The following is a 25320-nucleotide window of genomic DNA, read 5'->3' as shown; positions in this document are numbered from 1 at the left end:
ATTAAGAATACCTATTCTTAGGTTCCCACTTATCTAGCCTCAGATGGTGGGGACAGGTGAAGCAAGCCTCCAAAAATGAGTGGATATGTAGGTTTCTATGGGATTAGGTTGTCTTTAGCGTATGTGAGTCACAAGTCATATAGAACATTAAGGGTCAATACCAGCACCCTGAATTAATCCCATAAGTAAATTTGGAACCACTGTAAATGGAACAAGACTGGAATGATATGGTCCCTAAAGCCCATTCCAGTCAACATTCTGGTCACAGCATTCTGTACAAACCATAGTTTCTAGATAGTCCTCACATGCAGCCCTATGTACAGTATATTGTAGTAAATAAAACTAGATCTTAGATTATTCACAAGTCGAAAGGGCTGAATTTGGTGAACGATACCCCTGCCCATTTCTACCACTTGTTTATCTGGCAGTAGGCCCAAGTCTAGCAGTGCTTCCAAACTTCAAACCTGTTCCATTAAGGGAATGCAACCCAATCATATTGGAAATGACATCCAAAGTTTAGTTTCATATTGACTCAAAACAAATAAGTTAGTAAATGTATTTAAGTGCATATTAACTAGAATTAATTAAGCTTGGAAACAAGCTTTCAAAATCCCAGCAAGCTATTCTTGCCCACCTACAAAATAGACTGGAGATATCAAACTAATTTGTTATGAGGGCTGGATCTGACATAAATATGACTTTGTTGGGCCAAACCATGTGTGTCATTAAATGTAATGCCAGTTACAGGAGACATAAAGTTTATAATGGTCACAGGGAAATTGAACTAATGATTTGTTACTCAAAATACAAACACAACCAATTTAGGCCTAACAGTGAAAGTAGTTGATTTACTCTGGAACTTTCAAAAGCCTCAATAAACGTATTTAATTATATGCAAGGCTAGATTTTTTCCCAAGGGATGCCATAATGGGGGGTATCATGTTTCCATACAAATTAAGTCTCAAATATTGCACTTTTAGGAGATGAGTCATTACTTTGTAAGTAAATAAAGTAGTTTTTCAGCATCCTCCTAAATACCCTGCCTCAGCAGATTAGCATGGCTATGATCCATCTCTCACTCTTTGTTTCCACGCTCCTATCTCAGAGGTTCTAGAGGGGGTACATTGGACATCCCCCTCAACTGTTCCATCCTCATCACCAACAGCCCTGTGGGATGGGCTGGATGAACAACCAGCCCCTGGTGACATGGATGTCAGGGCCTTTACTCAGGAGGAGGGGGGCCTGAACCTGGCTCTCCCAGATCCCCTTACCCTTAGTTGTCATTCTTCTTTGCTCTTAGAGTGGTACACACAAGACACCCTGGTTTCCTCCCACTCCACATGCTGGCCCTCTTCCTCTTCTGTCCCCTGCTGGTTTCATCACTTTGTTGGCAAACCACTGTTTCGTGTGCTTGCTTTTGGCAGCCCCCTCAGAGTTACCATTTGAAAATAAAGAAACTGGTTGGGGCAGCAGTGGCAATGCCGGCTACTCAGCTCTATCCATTTCCCCACCCCATGTAGTGACTGAGCTGCAGTCAGAAGAGGCAGGAGGGGGGGGGAGTACCCTGTCTTTGCTGTCAGTCCTGCCACATTGTTTTATCTCAGCCCCTTAGTCCCATCTCCCAGCCATTTCCTGTTTCTTGACAGCTTCAACAACACACACCTCACCACTTGCACCTGCTTCCCACCCACCCCCAGCCTCCTAACTTCTCTTCCTCACATCAGTTGCTCACAGTCTGGATATGAGCCTTGGAGGGGCCAATTCTGGCCCCTGGGTCATATATTTGACACTGATACTGAAGGGAACTGTTTTAATGGACAACCATAGTTCAGCAATAAAGCTGTTCTTTATGTACAGAAAGTTTCAGATTCAGTATCCAATGAAGAGGATTTCAAACAAAAAAACAAAAAAGGATTTCAAACAAAAAAATTGCAAAGAGCTCTTCTGAAAACATTTAAGAGCTACTGCTTGTCAGAGGAGATAGTATAGTACTTGAGGGACCTATAATCTGTCCTCCTATAAGACGCTCTTATGTATTGAAATGTTTGTGTTGCTTTTGTTTTGAATGAAAAATTATTAAAAGGAAATTCAACACTGAAAAATCTTCTCATTTATATTCAATTTCCTGAAGACTTCTTGTTTCACAAAATTAATGACGGTGCCCTTGCCAACACATTATTAGGCATTTTTTCCCATTTCAGAATCCTCATTAAAGTTCTTAAGAAGATTATTTCTAGGGGTTGTGCTAGAATTAATAATTTTTTATATTTTTTAATTAGTTAAATGTTTATTTGTTAATATGGTCATCCATACTCTCTCAAAATAGCCAATGATTGGCCTGGAGGGGGTAGGAAGTAGAGGGGCCCTGAATAGCCATGTATACAGCTATGCTTTCCATCCATAAAGGTAAAGGTATCCCCTGTGCAAGCACCGAGTCATGTCTGACCTTTGGGCTGACACCCTCCAGTGTTTTCATGGCAGACTCAGTACGGAGTGGTTTGCCAGTACCTTCCCCAGTCATTACCGTTTTACCCCCCAGCAAGCTGGGTACTCATTTTACCGACCTCGGAAGGATGGAAGGCTGAGTCAACCTTGAGCTGGCTGCTGGGATTGAACTCCCAGCCTCATAGCTTCAGACAACATTTCTGCTACTTACCACTCTGCGCCACAAGAGGCTCTTTTTCATCCATATTCTGCAGAATCGGGCCACTTCTGGGGTTTCTTGAAGCCTGAAGAATGTTTCAGGGGGTTCTCAAAGGTAAAACAGTTGAGAGAGGCTGTGTTAGAAAGTGTATGTATGTTTATTTGTAAACAGGAGGAATAAAATCACATGTGCACAATTTTCCTAATTAAAACAGGTTCTGAATCCATCAAGTTGACTGTGTAAGTCAAGTCAAAACCACAACTGAAAATCTGATTTCTTATTTGTGGATAATTGAAAACAGAACTGAAACTGTGATTAATATTTCATTTTCAGCAGAGTAATTTCTGATTTCTTTTATTGAGCTGGGAAAGTTGGAAGTGCTTGCATAACACAGTGAATGTAACTGAAAGACTTTTATCTCAGTCAAGACAAAAATGAGGAATAGAGTAACAAATATTTTGCACTGATAAATTTGCTTTAGCTCTCAATCTCATGCTTTCTGGAGAACCAGTAATGTAACATTGAGAATGGACTCTTGTAACGTACTCTGTGCGTCTGCCCTTTCAGTTGACATGGGGTCTCCAGGTGATACAGAATGCATCTACTTGGTTATTGTCAGGAGTTAGGTGGAGCCTGTTTATTACACTTTTCTGCTGTCATTCTATCAGCTGCCCATCAGCTATTGGTTTCAGTTCAACACACTGGCTGTGACATTCAAAGGCTTGCATGGCCTTAGACTTCTGCCTCTCTTATCCTGTATTCTACTACGACAGCTTTAATCAGTTCCGGGTCTTCTGCTGGTGCCACTCTCAAAAATGGAAAAGAAAAGAGCAATAATTGTACCCGTGTATTCTCTGTTGAGACCATTCTTTCTCATAAAAGAATATTATAGATTGGCAGTGGAACTGTGGTCCCTCAGTTACTTGTATGAGAAAAGGTTGTTGAAATAAATGAATGCATTTCTGCATTGTTTTACAAATTCAAATATTTGTCATTTTCAGTCACTTTTGTAAATATTGTCGTTGGGTCATATATAACTTTGGCACAAAAATAAACATAATTTGAAATAATTATTTTAAATACTGCTTTTCATACAAATTAGAAAACACCCTGGGTTCATCTGATTTTGTAATTCAAAGACTAAATTTTGTCTCTGGCAACCCAAAACTAGTGTTGGTGTTAATGTTTTACAATCTCAGGGGAGCCATTGATACTGGTTTTCCTAATTTAGAGCTTTACTGACTAGGCCTTTGCTTTTTTTAAGCTGACAAGCATGTGATGCTCTAGCTTTTGCTAAACGGACTCTATTGAGTAGGGGGTTGGACTAGAATAACACTATATGCCTTTAGCCCATATAAGACTTTCCGATAAAATTGAGCTGACATATTTTGGTTTAGCTTATAATTTCAGACATTATTAATAATTGCCATTGCAAATTCTCCAAGGCAAGTCTTCGGTTCATGTTTATATTTGAATAAGAAACAGAGGAACAGAAACAACCATGCTCCACCCATTGCATGACCCCCACCCCCCTTGCCAGAAGTCATGAAAAATGGGAAAACTCATAAACTCAGGATTTGGAGCAGTCAGGAGTAATATCAATCTGTTCTGCTTCTTGTGCTTGCTCCAAAGTGCAGTGCAATTGAAAGAGCTGCCTCCTGTCCTTTGCTTTTGCTGAACAGAGGAGATCTCATGAATGCTTTTGCTTTCTCCAAAGAGCCTTCACTGTGAATTCTCTGTGGTTCATTGCAGAACCTTGGGGAAGGGGATCTCTACATTGCTGGACATGTTGCCTGGGCAAGGAGTGTGTCTCCTGAGTGGATTTACAGAGGCTTGTTGATAGATAAATTGTTTATCATTTAAAAAAATGTATTCATATTTTTATACCATAGAAAACTGTAGGATAAAGTTATAGCAAGCTGGCTTATTTTTGCCAATTTCTGTGGAAAAACCCACATCTGCATTTTTAAGTTAGTCCTATTAAAACCCACAATTTAGCATTTTTGCTGGGAAAGCATTAAAAAATTGCAATGGGCAAGTTTTGGACTCAAATATAAGGTTAAGAATAATAGTTATACATTTTCAACTGCTTATCTTCTGAAAATTGACTTTGAGAAGTGCTTTATGTTGATAGAATCTTGACCAAAAATTTTGTTGGCAGTCTCTATGCATATATTTTTACTCACTAAAATCTGTGTCGCTACTGTATTTGATTGTATAGAGCCTTTTAATGCATGATGGGTTTACCTATGCAGGTGGAACAGCAGGCATATCTATTGATCCTTAATATGAGGCTTTGACTCATGTTGGGAAATCATGACTGGGAGTAGACTCTCTCTATATATATACACACACACTCTTTCTCTCTGCTATAAATATGGACTTGAGGAGGACTTGCAAAAGGATGTGAGCATCTATTCCTTTTTCTTGGCTTGGATGTTTCCTTCCAATGACACACATAGACTAATGAAATTTGAGTCCAGTGGCACCTTTAAAACCAGAGATATTTTATTTTGGGTATAAGCTTTTGTGTGCCCACACACTTCTTCAGATGCATGCATGTGAAGAAGTGTGTGGGCACACAAAAGCATTTTCTTGGATGCTTTAGGATGCTTAGGGCTGATCCTGCGTTGAGCAGGGGGTTGGACTAGATGGCCTGTATGGCCCCTTCCAACTCTATGATTCTATGTGGAACTTTAACCCAGAACATAACTTTGTTGACCTTAAATATGCCACTGTATTCAAATTTTGTTTTGCTGTTTCAGACCAAGATGGCTACCACCTGAGTATGCATAAAGTGGACCAGTGTGATTGCATTTAAAACAAAAATTGCATAACATGTTTGGAACTAATACTGTGAAAGTATTTACTAGATAATTAAGTAAACACATTTCTGGCATACAAGTAAGTACACCAGCTGAGATTCCTAAAACCATTTGCCAGTATTCACTAGCATAACGACATTCCCACCACACGTGGAAAAAATGTATTTTTGATGACATAGTACCAAGATTTCCCATCCATATTCCTAAACGTTTTCCCAGTTTACTAGATATGAGCACCCTGGATGGTAAGATGAACTTTTCTGAATAGGTAATAGAGCTTGGTGTAGGGGTTAGGAGTGCAGCCAGGTTTGATTCTGCGCTCTCCCACATGCAACCAGCTGCATGACCTTGGGCTCACCACAGCACTGATAAAGCTGTTCTGACTGAGCAGTAATATCAGGGCTCTCAGCTTCACCTACTTCACAGGGTGTCTAAATACCAGATGGCTGGTTGGGTTGTTTTAGCACTTTCTAGATCAGAGGAAACTGTATTGCTCTTTCTGTGTGAATCAATATATATATACTTTGCAACCTCCTTCCTCAGTATCAAGATTCCTGTCTTAGAGCTTATGTGATGTGCTGATCTTTGTCCTGATTCTCCAAATAAAGACTTACTTAAAGCTTCATCCTGAAGCCCGAGAGTGATGTCTGTTGTGTGAATCTGCTGGGTCCCAACCACTTGGTTCCTGACAAGTAACAGAAGAGAGAGCAGTTTATTTTTAATACTACAGATACATACTGGTGTGATTATAGCAGAAGGACTCATCCTACATCCTACAGTGTTCTTAGCTAAAACACATGCATTGCGAGATTCAGAGATCTGCCGTGGTTTATTTCTGAGCACAACTGCTTTCTTCCATATAAACCTGAGCAGCCATTAAGATTAGATTCAGAGACTGTGCTGCTTTTGGTATAGCCTTCATAATTAGGAGGATGAGCAGGGTATGTTCTGTCATGGTATTTCAATGAGAGATCTCCATGGAAGGTTGTTTTGCTCCGAGCCTACCTAGCTTTATGAAACAGGAAGGCTTCTATTTTTCCAGTGTTTTAGTTGATTTGTCAGTGTTTTACTTTGTGTATTTATAGCTGTCCCTTGGTGTAATTGTTTTTTCCTTTTAATTTGATTTTAATTGTTTTCCTGTGTATTTGGGTTTTTTTCTTTTTTAGGATGAGAGTTGTAGATGTTTTGTTGCTGGTGAATATATTAATGGCTATATTTCTAATCTTATTGACTACTTTTGATTAGTTAAATGTTTAAAATGTTAACATTATAGTCCTTTGGAATGTCAGTTTACAGAGTGTTTAATTGGATAGTGGTCATTTATTTACAAGGGACTACTGTCAGGAATCAGGCAGAGTTAGCAAGTAGAGTCTGTGCTAAAGAAGCTTCCAAGGTCCAGGCAAAGTAAGGATCCAAAGTCTTTATTGAGCAGAAATACTACAACAGCTAACATGAGCCAAGACTCATTGGGGTGTACTTATAGGGGGAACCAAGCAGGGGAGGAGGATGAGGACCAGAAATGGCGGGAAAGGTACATTTGGAAAACTTACAGAAATTCCCAGGCAAGCCACATCGCCCAGCGTTTGATCTAAACTAATAGCCTGTTGAGACTCTAGCAAGACAAGCAAGGAATTGAGCGGAATTGATAAGGATGCCCCGCTGAGGGCAGCTTTGGTATGCAACCAACCCCAGGATTTATGCTTTTATTACACCCAGCCTGGAGGAGTCCAGGAGAAAACAGTCAGGGGAGGGGGCATGAATCGGGGTTCATGACAACAACTAGACTAAATCATGTTAGTGACATGATGGCATGTAGAGAGAGTTCTGGATGGATTTTGTGTTTTGGCTAAGACATGGTCTTGTGGAAGTTAGAGACATTTTGTACGTAGACTTTTAAGCTTGTATTGATTTGCTATTTTCCTTGAAGATGAACCAGTCAACTTGCAGCTACGGAAGGCAAAGAAAAGCACAGTATTTCAGATGTTTTGAATAATTTCTTTCAGCACAAGGAATTAACTATACTGCCTAATTTAATGTAATCCCCCCCCCGACTTGAGAGAGCACAAGGGCTATGTTTGGTCCCATGGGTTCTTATGGAGGGTTGGATACCTTCTCCCATCCACCACTCACCCCCAGGATCTCAAGTGAGCACAGAAGCTATGCTCAGTGACCTGGGGCTGGACAGCAGTCGAAGCCTCTTCCTCTGTCCCAACCACCCCACTCAGTTTACCTTTGGGAAGTGGGTCAGCAGATGAGTCTGGCTCTTCTTCCAGCAGGAAAAATGAGGAGAAGGAGGAGGCCAGGGGCAGAGCTGACCTGCCATTGGCCTTCCATGAGAGAGTGGAACTGAAGAAGAGAGAGTGGAACTTGACTACTCTCTCTAATGAAACCAAAGAAGCACAGGGCCATTGCAAGTGTAATCTCCATCAATTCTTGCAGATAGCCTTCCTTCACAAGCCTGAATTTCTCCAATTCCAGCCCCTTCTGTAGGGATACTGGAATGGGAGCCAATCCTGGAATGCCTCCAGGACATCATTCTCATTTGAGAGTCACGGTCAGCCAACAAGTCCCCCTCTCCTGAAGTCTAAACTGGGATACATGCTTACCACCTCAGCTGTTGGTACCATATGTCACTGTATCCTGCCCATCACTGCCCACCAATTCAGAACTAGCAGCCTGTGCTTCTGCCTCCACTCTTGAGGTTGGACTACCCTTGCGTGATCTGTAGAATACTGTCGGTTGACTTGTGTTGATGCTTATATTAGTGTAGACTGCTTTCCACTGACAGAGGTTGGAATTATGTCGAAAAAGTTATCTAGATTTTCCTGTGGTTCCTGTTAAACTTTGGAGCACAGTTAAGATGCTAATTTTATACTAAAATATACTAAATAGCTCAGGTACTAGGAGTTCACCCCCCTTCCAGTCTCCAAGATAATCCATGGGTATGCTTTTGACTTTTTTTGTCTCTCTGCCAAGTTCATACGACAAATTGGAAAGGTGTTTTTGTGGAATTCCGAGTCCTGCATTTCCAAAAAATAACACATGAACTTTCTGTAAAAATTTAAAAAAAAACCTAGTGAGATTTTTAAAGGATTTTATTTCATCAACTTGTGAGTAAAGAAAGGTTATGATTTTCTTTCCTCTTTAAAGCTGTTGAAAACATTTTGGTATTCTTAGAACATGTGCATTTCCTATTCTCCACTTGTTTGAAAGCCAAAAAAATGTAACTTGATCTTTGAGCCACGTTAGGTAAATACTAGTTTTGTGGGTTCATTATGTTCTGCTCTTAAGGAAAAAGTTGGCTGCCAAATATTTAGGTCTTTATATCCCTTAATTTTTTTCTCTTTAAATTATTGGGTAGAATTAATTATCTATATTATAATGTTCTGTTTGCTGTGTGAAATTACTTGTTGGTTACTTGCTATTGCTTCAATCAAGAAAATGACTCTTTGATAAATAGTCTGTGGAGCATAATTTGTGAGAGGCGTTAAAATCTCCAGTCCACTGCTTGCTTTCATTTAGTAACCTATTAGGCAGTATAAAGCATGTGCAATAATAATTAATAAGAGTGTAAATGTGGAATTGCCATTTTAAAGGACATAAATGGCTCCTCAGTAAAATATTTTAATGGTACTAGCTCGGCAGTATTCCCTTTCATGTTATTTTCTTCCCTTATGAATACTTAGAACATCTTTATCTCACTTTTCTCTAAGAGGCTTAGAATTATGGTGATGTGCTTCACTAGAACACCAAAGGTTTAAAAAGAACAGCTGCTATTGTTAGAACCTGTTCAGATGGCAGTTCTAATAGTACAATGCTTGGTGTAGCATAGGGTGAACTTTTTTTTACGAATCTCTTATGCTTACCACTACACATAGGATGTGCAATTACTCAGTTACTGTTACTGTTGTAGGCTTACCCCCCCCCCCATGTGTATCCTCCATCATGTGTGTTTAGGATCTAAGTAGCTTCAGATTATGTTGTTGTGGTAGTGCTAGCATCCACTTTGGCCTGTGTCTTGATGTAGAAAGTGAGGAAAGTAGTAAGTCAGTGAGGAGAGGTAATATAAGGGCTCCCTCATACTATCAGCCATTGTAGCATGTATACAAATGACAGCCTGCATCCAGGCTTGAAGGGACTCAGGCACACCTGGCTAAGATGTAGGATATTTCTGTGACTTGGTCTTGGTCCGTACATATATATCGCATCAGAGAGAGGGAGAGATTTATACACAAACATACATACACACACATATATATACACCACCCTCCCCTGAGGCTCAGGGCGGTTTACATGAAACATTGAGGAATAGGAACAATACAGAGAAAGTTGGTAACCTTTAATAGCAATAGACCAGTAATAAACAGTGAGAACAGTAAATTCATAATGGCAGCATAATTGGTTGGTTCAGGTTGTTTGAAATTCATGGGAGGGAGACTCAGAGGCCCAGTAGAAAATGTTAGTTTCAGTGAACCTCAACCAAACCAGATGAGGATTGTCCTGTATTTGTCCTGAATATTACTTCTCTGTTCCTCAAAATTTTATAAGATCTACTTGGATCTGTAGGAGGAGACATCTCGTTGCCTATGTGCTATCAGAGCAGAGGGAATTGTTCCATTTTAAACCACCCACATGATAAGCTAGCCTTTTAAAGTAGCGGTATCTTGTAAATTAATGCCATTTCCTTCTTAGGGTTGATTAATAGCTGATAGAAAAAATGAAGAATTTGTGCTTAATAAAGAATGCCTAGTATTCTAAACTGTTTAGGAGAAAGGGCTGGTGTGGGATGAAATACGTTGTTTCTATGCGCATGAGGGAGACATGTTTCTCTGGCCCAGACTTGTTCTGAACGCTGGTTTGAGGTCACCTCCTTCTCTTCTTCTGAATCCTAACCAAGAGATCATATTAATAGTAGAGAGAGAAAGATCCTAGAAAACATGGGGGTGGGGGTGAAGAAGCTCCCTCATTTTTAACCCTAAGGTTTTTTTCCAGTGGGAAAACTGGAATCTATACAAAAGGTATTTTATGGAATGAGTGATATCTTTGTAAAAAAAATTACACAATGGTTTTTGAGAAGTATGTAGTATCAGGATATTTAGGTAAGATGAACTATAGCATTAGTTGATTCCTGTGTATATTGTCTGCAATATATCACTGGGAGAGTGATATAAAAATTGAATAAATAAATTTAAAAAATGTAAAAACCTATGGATTGAATGCTGCAGAATATTTCTGCTGATGACTGTGGAGGTGATTTTTGTCAATCCCTTCCTCCTTTTGATGTTCCTGTGGTACTCCCCATCCTCTGGGAACAGCAATTGAGGTGGGCATTTGAGCCTGCACTGGGAGGGGCTGTGGCTCAGTAGAAGAGCCTCTTCTTTGCATGCAGGAGATCTCAATTTCAATCCCTGGCATCTCCAGTTAAAAGTACCAGATGTGAAACAATCTCTACCTAAGACTGTACTTACATTGAGAGAGCAATGGCTGATTCAGTATAAGAGTTTACTTTTTAAAAGAAAGATACATAAAAGATTTAAGGGAAAAAATGAACAAGGGAAGCTCAAAACCCATCAACTCAATAGAGTTTTTAAAATTAAAAGTATACAGAAAATGGAGAGCAAAATATGTAATAGTCATGATAGATACACGTTAGTATAAAAAGTTTTCAAGTTTCGAAAAATAAGTCCATATGCAACCATAACCTATACGCCATGCATTCAAATATTGATAAAGTTCTGAATAGGGTTGGGTGCTTCGGCACCCGAAGCGGTGCAGGCATCAGAGCACTGGCAGGTGCCAACGCCCCCCCCCCCCACACACACACACACAGTGCGGCGCTGGCTGTGTCGGGAGCGACTGGCCGCTTCAGGTGCCAAAGCGCCCAACCCTAGTTCTGAAGTTCTCAATCCATTGATTTACCAGAGCTGGACGTTTATTTTTTCAGTGTTGTAATAAGTATCTTTTAGCAGTGGTAAGGGCATGGAGGGTGTGTTTTCATTGACCATTTGTTCATCATATTTGTAGGCTGCTGCTCCTGACCAGCTGGCTTGTGGCAGTTAACATCATATCTAAAATACAGAAATAAAATTAACCAAACATAGTACATTAAAACAATAAAAATTCCCACCCAAGGCCAACACATTCCACCCCTGAGATTGAAGGCGGTGGGAGAGCCCTGTAGGGATATTTATCCTGGACCGGTATTGCCAGCCTCCCCCACCTGAGTTCTGAGACTGATGAAGGACCAGGAACCCAGGTGGTACAAGATCTTTTAGGGTGACAGTTTCACACTTTGTTGCCCAGGTCTCAGTCATGCACACCAGATCTAGTTCATGCTCTGCAAAATGCTCATCCAGAATTGAGGATTTGTTGTTAATTGACCTGGCATTGCACAGCATCAGTGTTGGCCTCCCCTACAACGTTTCTGGGGATAGGACGGAGGTTAGAAGCATATCCATACGGCCCCGGCCCCAAAAACCTTGAGGACAAGAAGCAATTGGACCATGCCCCTGGAAGTGACTTGTCACGAGGAGGAGTTGTTGTTGTTGTTGTTGGTGGTGGTGGTGGTGGTGGTGGTGGTGGTGGTGGTGGTGGTGGTGGTTCTTATGTGCCGCTTTTCTCTACCCGAAGGAGTCTCAAAGCGGCTTACAGTTGCCTTCCCTTTCCTCTCCCCACAACAGACACCCTGTGAGGTGGGTGAGGCTGAGAGAGCCCTGATATCACTGCTCGGTCAGAACAGCTTTATCAGTGCCATGGCGAGCCCAAGGTTGCCCAGATGGCTGCATATGGGGGAGTGCAGAATCCGGCTCGCCAGATTAGAAGTCTGCAATCCTAACCCCTACACCAAACTGGTGACATAACCTAGACATTCCCGCTGGATATAACATTACCCACTGCACAGGAAGTGACAGCACAGAAATGTTTTCAGATGATTTGTTAATAGAACCATACCTGCATTCTGGACTGTCTACCAGTTTGCTTTTCTTCACCAAAGGAAGCCTGCAGTGGAAGCCTGCAGAAACAAGACTGGGACAGGCCTACGCTGCTCCATTGCCTGCATCCCTTCAACGCAGGAAAGAGGGCTGGAGCATATCACCTGATTTCAATTGGGAAAAAAAATACAACTACAAACTTTCTCAACTTTTTTAGCATTAAGAGAAACCCCTGGAAAATTCTTCAGGCTTCTAGAAATTGACACTATTTTGCAGAATATGGTTAGGAAGTATAGCTGTGTACACACTCACTCAGGGCGCCTCTCTATGACTGCACTGAACACAGCATCTTCCCCTCTCAAGCCCAGCAGGCATGGGATATAATCAGTGAGCCCCCAGACACACATGGAGGCTGCATACCAGGCAGTTAGATAAATTAGGAAGCTGCTACTTTTGAAGCCTTCTCTGTGCCCCGGGAGCAGGCTCGCCGCGGAGAGCCTGTTCCCATGGCGCAGAGAAGGCTTCAAAAGCCTTCAGGGTGGGTGGGTGTCCGGCCGCAGCCCATCTCCCGCCTCCAGAACCAGCCTCACCCCAACGAGGCTGCTCCCAGGGACAGGAGAATGCCCGGGACAGTGCCAGGACACCCCAGGTCACCAACCACTACCCGCGTCGTCCCGTCCCCCCCCGGGAAGCCTTCGCCCTGGGGACGGGGGCCTAGCGCCCATTTTATTTAGATATAAAATGGGCTTTATTTCTAGTCATATATAATCTGATAAATGTTTAACAAATTAAAAAAAATATATTTAAAATTAATTAACTCCCACCCATTTGGGAAACCCTTCCAAGACTGTTAAGAAACCCCAGGATTTCACGAAACACTGATTGAGAAAACCCATTTTAACAAATAAAACCCTTCTTTTTTTTCTTTTTATCCTTTAGCTGGCAATTGGTGGAGCAAGCTGTCCTCTCAGCGAATACACTGCTGTAGGTCCTACTGGATTTCTTGCCTTGTTTATAATATGCTTCCACTCTTGGTGATTGGTGGCAGTGGTTTTGGCCACATGGATAGTTAATCGCTGGTTTCTAAGGTCTTCGCCGGTGTGCTTAAGCCATGTTTTCTTTGTCACCAGTTGTTAGATCTTCCACTCGGTTGTTCTCGCCAGAGGAGTTTATGAGGCAGTCTGCTGGTGTTCATTCTGTAGACATGGCCAATCTTCCCTTGTGGATTTGTTATTCAATTTGTGGCTTATTATCATATTTTGTCTGAATTGTCTCCTTTTGATTATGACTGCATAGAGAGAGACCCAGAATCTGCTGTAGGCATAGAATTTGTAAGGTCTAGAGTTTGTTTATGTCAGGTTTTAGTAAAGTCCATGTTTCTCATCCATATAGGAGGATTGGCAGGATTAGTGTCTGGAAGAGACAAACTTTGGTCTTGAGAGAGATGTCTGTCTTCTTCCAGAGGCACCATTTGAGTGTGGCAAATGCTGATATTGCTTGGCCAATCCTATTGTGGACTTCAGTGGTTGATGACACTTTCTTTTCTTGTACCAATGAGCCTTAAATTCTTTGACTTGCTCAACTTGGGCTCCACTGAGGTATACATTTGTCAGTTATCCATCTGTGGTTATGACTTTTGTTTTTTCCATATTTATTTTTAAGCTGACGATTGACTTATGCAGGCAATGTCATAGAGGATGTTAGCAGCCTCTGCATTTGTATCAGCAAATATGTCGCTGCAAATGTTAGATCTGTCACAAAGTTGTTTTGACCTTATTGAACTCCACACCTATTCTTTAATATTTTCCTCATAATAGCATCAACTACGATGTTAAAAATTAGGGGAGAAGCCACATCTACTTGGTGCACTCCAGTCTCGATGGTGAACTCCTCTGATAGCTCATTTTGAATTCACACTTGGCTACTTGAACCATCCAATGCTCTTTGGAGGAGTGTGATTATTTTTTTTGGGGGGGTACATTTTCGGTTTCCAGTACCTTCCATAAAGAAAGCGGATTTGTTTGAAGTCAATAAAGACGATGAAAGTTTCTTTCCGCACATAATTATTTCCTCTGCTAGTTGACGGATGATGAACATTTGATCAATACAGCCCCGATGTGGCCTAAATCCTGCTTGCTCTTCTCTACTATTCATGATATTCCCGTAGCCTTGATTGTATGATCTTCATGAACACTTTGCTAATAACTGACAAGAGACTGCTGCCACGGTAATACTTACATTCTTGGTTGTCACCTCTCTTCAGGATTGGCACTATGATGGCTTTCTTCCATGTTGATGGAATGCATTCTGAGCATCATATGAATGTTAAGAGAGTGTGGAGCTGTTATGGCAGAATGCCTCTCTCAGCTTCCAGGTGCCTTTCCATTCTTCAAAGATTTGATTGTGCTTTTTAGTTCAATGAGAGTTGGCTCACTGCTAATGAAGATATTTTCTGGTAAGTCAATAAGTGGTGGCTTTGGTTGTGGTCCCTACATCATGGTTGTAGAGCTGGTTAAAGAATTCTTTCCATTGTTGCAGTACCATATTCTTTCTTAATATTATCATTTGCTGGCTTATTTTTACCATGTAGTCATTTGAGGGTCTGATATAGGGTTCTATATTCATGCCTGGATGCAGCTTTTTCCAGGTCTGGTGCAAAATTGTTCCTGTAGACTTCTCACTCCTCTTTCATCTTTTGCCCAACATATTTGTTCAGTCTTCAGTACTGCTTAGAGTCAACATGTTTGGCTCGTTTACGTTTTTCTACGAGATCTATACATTCATCTGAAATCCATGGTTGTGTTTGGCATTTGATGGGCTGGACATAAAGAGGGAGCACATTCTAGGTACATCTGAAATCATCATGATAGAAAGTCTATTGCTAGGAACAACTGGCTTGACCAGTCTTAGGATTCATATAGACACCCCCCTGGCCCACCAATGCATCACTTTCCTGCCATTTGCTATTCCTATGACAGAAGGGCTTTTATCTTCAAAGGACTATCAGAACAAAGAGAAATCTACATTTTTCCATGGAGTGGCCAAAAGGTGGCCAGAACTACTTGCTAGAGCCCTAACATGCAGAATAAGAGATAGTGTCCTTCAAATGTTATCTGCCTTCTGGGAACAGATTACAATGTATACATGTGTGCTAAGAGGAAGAAGGGAGGAAAAACGGAAAACAAGAGTTGAGCCTGAGAGCTCCTAGGAGTTTGGTTCGCTTTTTACCTGAATCCATGGTGTGTAGTATGGGACTGCATGACAGGTAGTAATTAATACATTAAAATATGTTTGATAATACTTTATTTAAAAGTTTAATATTAGCATTATAAAGTTTGGTTTTTAAATATGGTCGTAATCTTTAACCAGTCCTGCAGTTAAATAAAGCCCTAAGGGCTATTAGGGAGGAGTTAGGGCGGGCTCTGTCCGTGATAAAAACTTGGAGGGGCGAATCCTGATTCATGTTTAGTTTACAGTGCGCGATGCGTGGCCCGGCCCTGATTCCCTCTCCCCGCCTTCCCGCAGTAAGAAGCTTCCCAGGCCGCAAGCTTGCGGCCTGGGAAGTTTTTTACTGCGGGGGGGGGGCGGGGAGAGGGAGCCGCGGCCCGCAGGTTGGGGACCACTGGTTTAAAGGGCATTACACAATATGGGGAAAGATAATTTTTGTGAAAATTGGTTTCCTTGAGGGAGTTGGAGGATGAGCATAGAAAAATCCGAAGTGGCCAGATGAGTAGTTCTCAGTAAGAGAAGGGAAATTTCAGCTTGCTTCAGGCAGTGCTTCTCTTGTGCCCAAGTGATACTTTTGTAGCCTGTGCAGAGAACTGTCCCTGGTTTCAATAAGGTTCCCTATGAAAGTACATGACTACTTTTTAGAAAAATTAATGTTGCATAACTGTGCTATGAAATGACATTTATATTTAGAGCACTCACTTGATTTGGTCTCAGAAAGGGTCAGCCACATCAAGGATCCCACTGATTCTCTAGGCAGCAGCCCCATATGCATCAGGAAGGGCACAAGGCATAAAATCATATATCTCTAGACAGACAAGAGAGCTGTTCTCCAGGTTCTCTGGGCCAGGAAAAATATCATAGAATCATAGAGTTCGAAGGGGCCATAGAGGCCATCTAGTCCAACCCCCTGCTCTACACAGGATCAACCCTAAGCATCCTAAAGCATCCAAGAAAAGTGTGTATCCAACCTTTGCTTGAAGACTGCCAGTGAGGGGGGGAGCTCCTTAGACAGCCTATTCCACTGCTGAACTACTCTGACTGTGAAAATGTTTTTCCTGATATCTAGCCTATATCGTTATACTTGTAGTTTAAACCCATTACTATGTGTCCTCTCCTCTGCAGCCAACGGCAACAGCATCCTGCCCTCCTCCAAGTGACAGCCTTTCAAATACTTAAAGAGGGCTATCATGTCCCCTCTCAACCTCCTTTTCTCCAGGCTGAACATTCCCAAGTCCCTCAACCTATCTTCATAGGGCTTGGTCCCTTGGCCCCAGATCATCTTCATCGCTCTCCTCTGTACCGTTTCAATTTTGTCTACATCCTTCTTGAAGTGAGGCCTCCAGAACTGCACACAGTATTCCAGGTGTGGTCTGACTAGTGCCGTATACAATGGGACTATGACATCTTGTGATTTTGATGTGATGCCCCTGTTGATACAGTCCAAAATGGCATTCGCCTTTTTTACCGCTGCATCACACTGCCTGCTCATGTTTAGTTTACAATCCACAAGTACCCCAAGGTCTCGTTCACACACAGTGTTACTTAGAAGTGTATCCCCCATCCAGTAGGCATGCTTTTCATTTTTCTGACCCAGATGCAGAACTTTACACTTATCTTTATTAAATTGCATCTTGTTCTCATTTGCCCATTTTTCCATTGTGTTCAGATCTCGTTCCATTGTGTTCAGACGTCTCTATCTTCTGGAGTATTTGCCAGTCCTCCCAGTTTGGTGTCATCTGCAAACTTGATGAGTAGTCCCTCCACCCCCTCATCTAAAGGTAAAGGTAAAGGTATCCCCTGTGCAAGCACAGAGTCATGTCTGACCCTTGGGGTGACGCCCTCTAGCGTTTTCATGGCAGACTCAATACGGGGTGGTTTGCCAGTGCCTTCCCCAGTCATTACCGTTTACCCCCCAGCAAGCTGGGTACTCATTTTACCGACCTCGGAAGGATGGAAGGCTGAGTCAACCATGAGCCGGCTGCTGGGATCGAACTCCCAGCCTCATGGGCAGAGCTTTCAGACTGCATATCGCTGCCTTACCACTCTGCGCCACAAGAGGCTCATCCCCCTCATCTAGATCATTAATAAATATGTTAAAAAGTACCGGGCCGAGCACCGAGCCCTGAGGTACCCCACCACTCACCTCCCTCCAGTCTGATGAAACACCATTGACAACAACTCTTTGAGTGTGGTTCTATAACCAATTCCCTATCCACCTAACTATCTGAAAATCCAGATTGCAGTCCTTCAATTTATCCATCAGAACATCATGGGGAACCTTATCAAAATCTTTACTAAAATCCAAGTAAACGGCATCAACCGAATTTCCATGATCCAGCAAACCTGTTACTTGGTCACCAAATTGTCCTCCAGATGTTTGCAGATCGCTCACTTGAATATTATCTTTACTATTAAAGATCCATTATCTTCCCCACAACAGAGGTCAGACTCACTGGTCTGTAGTTTCCTGGGTCATCCTTCCTCCCTTCTTTGAAGATTGGAATAACTTTGGCTCTCTTCCAGTCCTCCGGGACATCTCCAGTCCTTAAAGAGGTCCCGAAGATGATGGACAAGAGTTCTGCAAGTTCTCCGGAAAGTTCTTTGAGCACTCTCGGGTGCATTTCATCCGGCCCAGGGGATTTGAACTCATCCAGTGCAGCTAAATGCTTCTCGACAACCTTTCTATCTATGTCAACCTGCTACCCAGACACTATCCTTTGGCTAATGCCATCTCTAGATGTGCCTAAACCCTTTGACCTGTGGGAAAAAACAGATGTAAAATAGGCACTAAGCCTTTCTGCTTTCTCTGCATCTTCCATTAGAGTTTGCCCATCTGCACCCAACAGTGGGCCTATTGCCTCCTTTACTTTATGTTTGCTCCTCACATAACTGAAAAATCTTTTCTTGTTACAGTGGGCTTCCCTGGCCAATCTTAGCTCACTCTCAGCTTTGGCCTTTCTGATGATTGATCTACAGTGCCTAGTAACCTGTAGGTACTCTTCTTTAGAGCTCTGTCCTTCCCTCCATTTCCTGAACATTTTCCTTTTCTTTCTTAGTTCCTCTTGAAGTTCTCTGTTCATCCAAATAGGTTTCTTAGAGCTCCTGCAGTGTTTTCGTCTTTCTGAGATAGTCATTGATTGAGCATGCAACAGCTCTTGTTTGAGTAGCGCCCACCCTTCACATGCTCCTTTCCCTTCCAGCATTCTCGTCCATGGTATGACATTCATCATGTCTCTGAGTTTATTAAAGTTTGCCCTACGAAAATCCAACATCTGCATCTGGCTACAAGCTTCCTTGCCTCCCTATCTCAAAAGGAATTCTATGAGGACATGGTCACTTCCCCCTAGGGTCCCCACCTCCTTCACCTCATCCACCAACTGTTGCCTGTTGGTCCACACATTCTCAAGAGATGTAGGCAGAAGGAGATTTCCTATACAGGAACCCATGAGAATACAATAGCATGGCATTTTTCTATTACAAGCCACGTTACAGTTGCAGCACTCAGACCATTTATGCACTGGGAACTTCACTGCCCCAGCTCCCATGCAGGTGCACATATTTGGGGACAGATGAGGTGCACCAGGCCAAATGCTCTGCGTGTGGGTGCAGGAAGAGTTGGGGCGACCTGTCACAACTAAATGTTCAGCCCGCAGCCCTTCATGAAACCTCTAGTGCATAAACAGTCTCAGCAGTGCAACAGTAGTATCATCACTTCATATATTCATACATTCACATGAGAACAGATACACCTATATTAGAAAAGTTTCACTGGTATCATGTCTTTATGCGCCCTCTGGCTCAGCTGGTGCAGAGGTTTGGGCTGAGCTGCCACCAATATGTGGATGACACCCAGCTCTTCCTCCTGATGGATGACTGCCCTGACTCTCCCCCAGAACCTTTAGCCAGATGTCTGGAAGCAGTGACAAAATGGATCAAGGAGAGTCACCTGAAGCTCAACCCTACAAAGGTCCTATAGTTGGGTAGGAAGGGACCATGGGAGGTAGAGCATCTGCCCAACCAGGAAGGTGTGCAGCTCTCACCCACGCACTCCGCCAGGAACTTGGGCGTGATCCTGGACACTTCCCTTACAATGGAGGCCCAGGTCACAAAGGTAGTGCGGCTGGCATTCTACCACCTCCGCCAAGCCACGCTAGTAGCACCCTATCTGGACCCGGAGCACCTAGCCACAGTGATCCATGCAACAGTCACCTCTGCAACTCGTTCTACGCAGGCCTATCCTTATCCTTGATCCGCAAACTACAACTGGTGCAGAATGCTGCGGCCAGGATTCTCACTAAAACATCATGGATATCCCACATCCGGCCGGTACTCCCAACAACTTGGCTGGCTCCCAGTTGAATTCCGGATCAAGCTTAAGGTTCTGGTAATCACGTTTAAGGCCATACGCAGTTTGGGGCCAGTGTATTTGAGAGACCGCCTCCCTGCCTATACCCTCAAAAGTTCCACCACCTCCAACTGGCTGCGGATCCCTGGCCCCATAGAAGCACGTCAGACCTCAAAAAGGGCCAGTGCCTTCTAGGTCCTGGCCCCCACCTGGTGGAACAAGCTCCCTGAGGAGATCAGAGCCCTGCCCTAACTTCCGCAGGGCCTGCAAGAGGGAGCTCTTCCACCAGGCATTCGCTTGAGGCCAACCGACTTAGAACACCTGCTGGGCCCCCAGCAGCCCCCTCCATGACTGAAATAATTAACCTTCCAATATTACTGTTAATTGTTATTTATATATAGTATAAATGTGATTTTAGTAATTTTTTGATGCCTTATTTGAAAGTTGTTGATGTTACTGTCTATATATTGTTCCATGTAAGTTATATAAAGTTCAATGTAAACCACCCAGAGCTGCAAAGAAATGGGCGGTATAGAAATCTAAATAAATAAATAAATATTTTATGTATGATAGGCAATCCTATTGTTTTCTTTTTGTGCTTGGGTACATGAACTTAACAGTTGTTCATTGATTATGGAAAGTCACTGTGTAGACACACACAAACTGCTCTTCAAATAGGCATCTTGCCAGTGTGGCAGCTGACACCCTAGTAAAATTGAATGCTAGATAGAACAAATAGTGGTACCACCAGCTTTTGCAGTTTATAGTAAGAGATATGATTGGCTTGTCCACACGTGTATTGTGAAAATGCAAGTAGATTGGGGATTGCCTTGTAGGTTCACTATGTGAACGGAAGGCCTACAGGGCAATTTTTAATGTGATATAATAACAAAAAATGAGGTCATCGCTACAATGATCAAAAGAACTTCCAGTGTAAGAAAGCAGATGTTGCCTGACTCAGAAATCTGTCTGTGCACATTTGTACAAGTATGTATACACATGTATCCTTGTCCATTGCTTTGGATGGACAATGTAGGAGTAAGTAGAGATCAGCTCAGTTGGGCACTAGATTGTGGGTTTTGTGATCTGTATTTGTTAGTGTGCAAGAATTCATTGGCAACCAAATATAACTTTGAAGTTACAGGTTCATCTGAATAGTCCTGTAATTAACCAAGTGAAAGCAGATTAAAATTATTTATTTTATAAGCGTGTCTTGATGAAGTTTACAGGAAAGTTCAGCCTGCAAAGTTGCCTCCCTAGATTTATGAAAGCTGGAAGAAAGGTGAACAGGCAAGGATTGGAGCTTACTAGGTAGATTTTCAGAACTTGGCAATAGCTATGTCTAGTTCCGGACCATGACATAGAGGATTTGGTGAACAGTCTGCAAAATGGAGCTAGGGACAAACTAGGAGAATTTCTCTTCAAAGCTGATGGAAGTCCCAGATCTCTCAATGGCGATTTTGGACGTTTGTCATTGAGGGTGTCAGAGTTCAACAGTAATAGGCAATGGCTTCTAATCTAGTGAGCTGGGTTTGATTCCTGCTCCTCCATATGCAGCTAACTTGGTGACCATGGCCTCCTCACAGTCCGATAGTTCTGTTCTGACCAAGCAGTCCTGTTAGAGCTCTCTCAGCCTCACCTCCCTCACAGGGTATCTGTTATGAGAAGAGGAAGGGAAGGCAATTGTAAGATGCTTTGATACTCCTTTGGGCAGTGAAAAGCGGGGTATAAAAAACAATTCTTAATAATCAAATTATTCCAACATGTCTATGTAAATAAATCTCTACGTTATTGAATACCCCCTCCCCCATTTAATCATTACATTTTTCAGTTAGCAAATCATTTTTGTCATGATGATATAAGAAGCTTATAAGAAGTTTCCATTCTATTTTAAAAGAAGACATTGATTTTTTTTCTAATCAGTGCTGTTTTGCCATTTCAGCAAGTTCACTTATTTTTAATATCTACTCCTCAATTGTAGGTATCTTCTCATTTTTCTAGTTCTGCGCCCATAATATTTTTGCAACTATTATCATGTATAGAAATAATGTCCCTAATTTTTCTTTTGGATTTCTGTTCATTAGTTCAAGTAAAAATATCTCCAGTTTTGTTTGATCATTAATCTTCAAAATCTTCTGAATATACATGTGAATCTGAGACCAACATTTTTTAGCTTTACAGCAAGTCCACCACATATGATAAACCGTCCCCGGCATTTGTTTACACTCTGAGAGTGTCTAGCCTAAGGCATTATTCTTTCTTAAAGGAAAAAGCTGACACTTATATTTTTAGAGTTAAACAGTCAAGTTTACTGATGAGGAAAACAGTGTATTTTCAGTCCCTGCCTGACTTCTGTGTTGGTATTAGTTTTCATTGTTGTTTGTCATAAATGGTAGGCCACAGTCCTGACTATGTAATTGTCAGGTACATTAAAAATGTAACTGAGAAGCTGAAGTTCTTTCAGCTGCTCCATCAAGTTCTCCCTTTCCAAAACATGAAGTGGCTACAGCCTGAAGTTTGTGCTGCTCAGAATTCTACATTCCCTGATAAGCTGTACAGTCTTCCTAGGCCAAGGACTCTGGAAAAATATACAGCAACTGCTGGGGACAATAAAATAGCTTCTAAGCATACCTGTAGCTAAAACATTTATCGTGAGGGAACATGAGTTTGCTGCATGTGTATGAGAGGCTTGCCAGAGTCTACCTCTCAAACTTTTAGACATATTGGGAGACACCTGATGATGTCAGAGTTGGATGCCATGGCAAGTTGGATTTGGTGATATATTGGATATCAGTATTAATACTAATTCTTTGACACCCCACTAAGTATGTTCAACAAGGTAGAGGAACCCTTAACCTATGTTTTAAGTATAATTACCGTAATCGGATTCGGACATGTTCATGTGAAAATGAGATCCAAGGTCTGTAGCATGTCTGCAACTTCTCATCATTACTAGTTTATGCCATGAAGCACAGCCCTGCCACATATTGTGTGATATTACAATTATTCATAGTAATCAGGGCTGCTCATAGAATCAGTCATTTGGATCATACCGCAGTGAGGATGAAATGGGAGGATTGGGTCAGGGCTGCTTCACAGTTCATCATCTGTATGGATTTTGCCGCTCAACCCCAAAGCCTTGTGTTGACAAAACTATGCTTAGAAACTTGGTGGTAGTTTTGTTTATTTGTTTTACAATGAACATTTCTTATTCTTTCTTACAGAAGATGCTGGCACAGAAGAGATGATTGTTCACTGACATTAAGGCGTGGAACTGCCCATTGAACAAAGTCCTGACCAGGCAACTTACGAATGGCCCAAGGAAGCCAGCAAATTGATTTTCAGGTTTTACATGACCTGCGTCAAAAATTTCCTGAGGTACCTGAAGTTGTTGTGTCCAGATGCATGTTACAGGTTAGTGCTATGCTATTCTGTTTATGGAGGCACTGTAATCCATTATAGATGTTTAAAAATACTTACAAAGGCTCTTAAAACTAACTTGCCACACAGATGTTGGCCTCAGCTTATTTCTCACCCTGATTTATTTATGATTATTGCATAAACATGCTTTTAGAAGTTACAACTTTTCTCTTGTCATGTTACTTACAATTTTGGAATCTAACCTTCTAAAACTGCTGTGCCCTCTATTTTAAAAACAATCAGTACAGTTCTTTTTATAAGAAAATCTGGTGTCAATCTAGGAATCTCGTCGTTCTGTATTTATATTTATATATATCCTTACCATAGCTTCCAGAATGTCCAGATAGGCTCTGCAGTGAGTGTGGCAGCCCCATGAGTTGGTACCCATAACTGGGACTTGGGTGTGTTTGGCATTACAAGTCATGATAGCAACTGCACTTAAATGAAAGAGTGGGACATCAGTCTCCCTTTGCTAGAGATCTAGTGCTTTAACCATAACATGAATAAGGGTAGGGGGAGGTTTTTTCCCCTGCTTTGAAGCCATTGGTCTGTTCTTTTATTACAATGGAGTATCACAGTTCACGTGGAATTGAAAAGGGGTAAACTCTCCAGCTGCCTGACAGCTCAGATCCAATCCAATCATGGCATTCCTGACCCCATATGGTTTTCAAGGCAAAAGACATTCAGAGGTAATTTGCCATTGCCTTACTCCGCAGAGCAACCCTAGTATTCCTTGGTGTTATTCCTTGGTGTTATTCCTTGGTGTTTACTTCCAAATACTAACCTGCTTAGCTTCTGAAATCTGATGAGATTGTGCTAGCCTAGGCTATCCGGGATGGGATAGAAGTTTTGGGGACTTTATCACCGTTTTCGATGATGAACCTGACCACCTCACTCCAAATCTTAGCAGTCAGATCATAGTGCTAGACAACCAAAGTTCAGTACTGAGTGAGTGGGAACTTGCTCATCTAGCTCTGGTGTCAAGCTGTAAGGGGATCCTGGTTTGTTTCTCTCTCATGCTCATTCTCAGACACACACATTTCTTACAGGACCCCTAATATGTTGTACTACTCTGTAATATGATTGTAGTACCTGCTGCAGGAAGGCTACAGAGCCATCCTTAGGGGCTGCTTGTATGAATTCAATTTAAATTCCTTGGATTTTGCCAATGATAAGCAAGTATAACAAAAAAGCTGTTAAAAATTTACGACTTCCTAAATTTTTAGTGTTCCCTATGCACAAATGCACCATTGTAATATTAACTTATGACTTGGTTTTTAAACCAAGCTTGCCCTCTTTTAGTCAAGGCAACATTTCTTCCCTAGTTATGACTCTAAAAAAAAAAGAAAAAAGATATTCAACAAGTCCACTAACTTGGAAGTCTAAGGCTACAATCCTATTCTCGCTTATTTGGACAAACAAAATGGAATTTATTTTCAAGTAAATCTCCTGAATTTTCAGAAACTCTGAAAACATTATCATTGATATAACACTGCAATAATAGTTAATTCTAAATAATATTTACAGGGGAGGGGTTCAGTGTATTGCAGGAGAAGAACATAGTAACACCAGTTTCCATCTTGCTAGAAACCTTTCATTGGTTAGGGGGAAAGAGAATTGGCCTTGGAAAATACATGCCCAATTTCAAGTGTCAATTGAGCTGAGCATCCTCCACCAAAAAGTTTCTATCAGCAATTGAGGGGCCTGCCAGATTGCAGTTGAAAGGATCCAGGAGTATTTATCTTTGATGACAGGTATCCACATTCTGCCTGCCTACAAAGTCCATTCCTGCTCATCCTCTGACACTCTTATAACTAGTTGTGTGTTAATATTTGTGGTTTATCAAATGCTGCCACCACTTGTACTGTACCTCTGCTGATCTTGCTTTCAAATCAGTTAATCATTTCAGCAGTTATATTATCT

General features: G+C 41.8%; 1 protein-coding gene across 4 annotated transcripts in view; it reads left to right on the top strand.

Annotated features, from left to right (window-relative positions):
- TAB2 (TGF-beta activated kinase 1 (MAP3K7) binding protein 2) overlaps window positions 1-25320 on the top strand; it is a 57571-nt gene that overhangs the window by 13579 nt on the left and 18672 nt on the right. For 3 of the 4 annotated variants that reach the window (XM_077350285.1, XM_077350261.1, XM_077350277.1), the window contains one exon: window positions 23202-23391. In XM_077350285.1, coding sequence (XP_077206400.1) covers window positions 23290-23391 — 102 coding nt within the window. In that variant the 5' untranslated portion in view covers window positions 23202-23289. Of the gene's footprint in view, window positions 1-17298; window positions 17411-23201; window positions 23392-25320 lie in introns of all 4 variants that reach the window. The other variant, XM_077350270.1, reaches the window with a different exon arrangement.

This window comes from Paroedura picta, chromosome 1, assembly GCF_049243985.1.
Source record: "Paroedura picta isolate Pp20150507F chromosome 1, Ppicta_v3.0, whole genome shotgun sequence".
NCBI classification, from domain to species: Eukaryota; Metazoa; Chordata; class Lepidosauria; order Squamata; family Gekkonidae; genus Paroedura; species Paroedura picta.
Note: the sequence above shows the minus strand (reverse complement) of the source record. Positions and strands in the feature narration are given on the sequence as shown.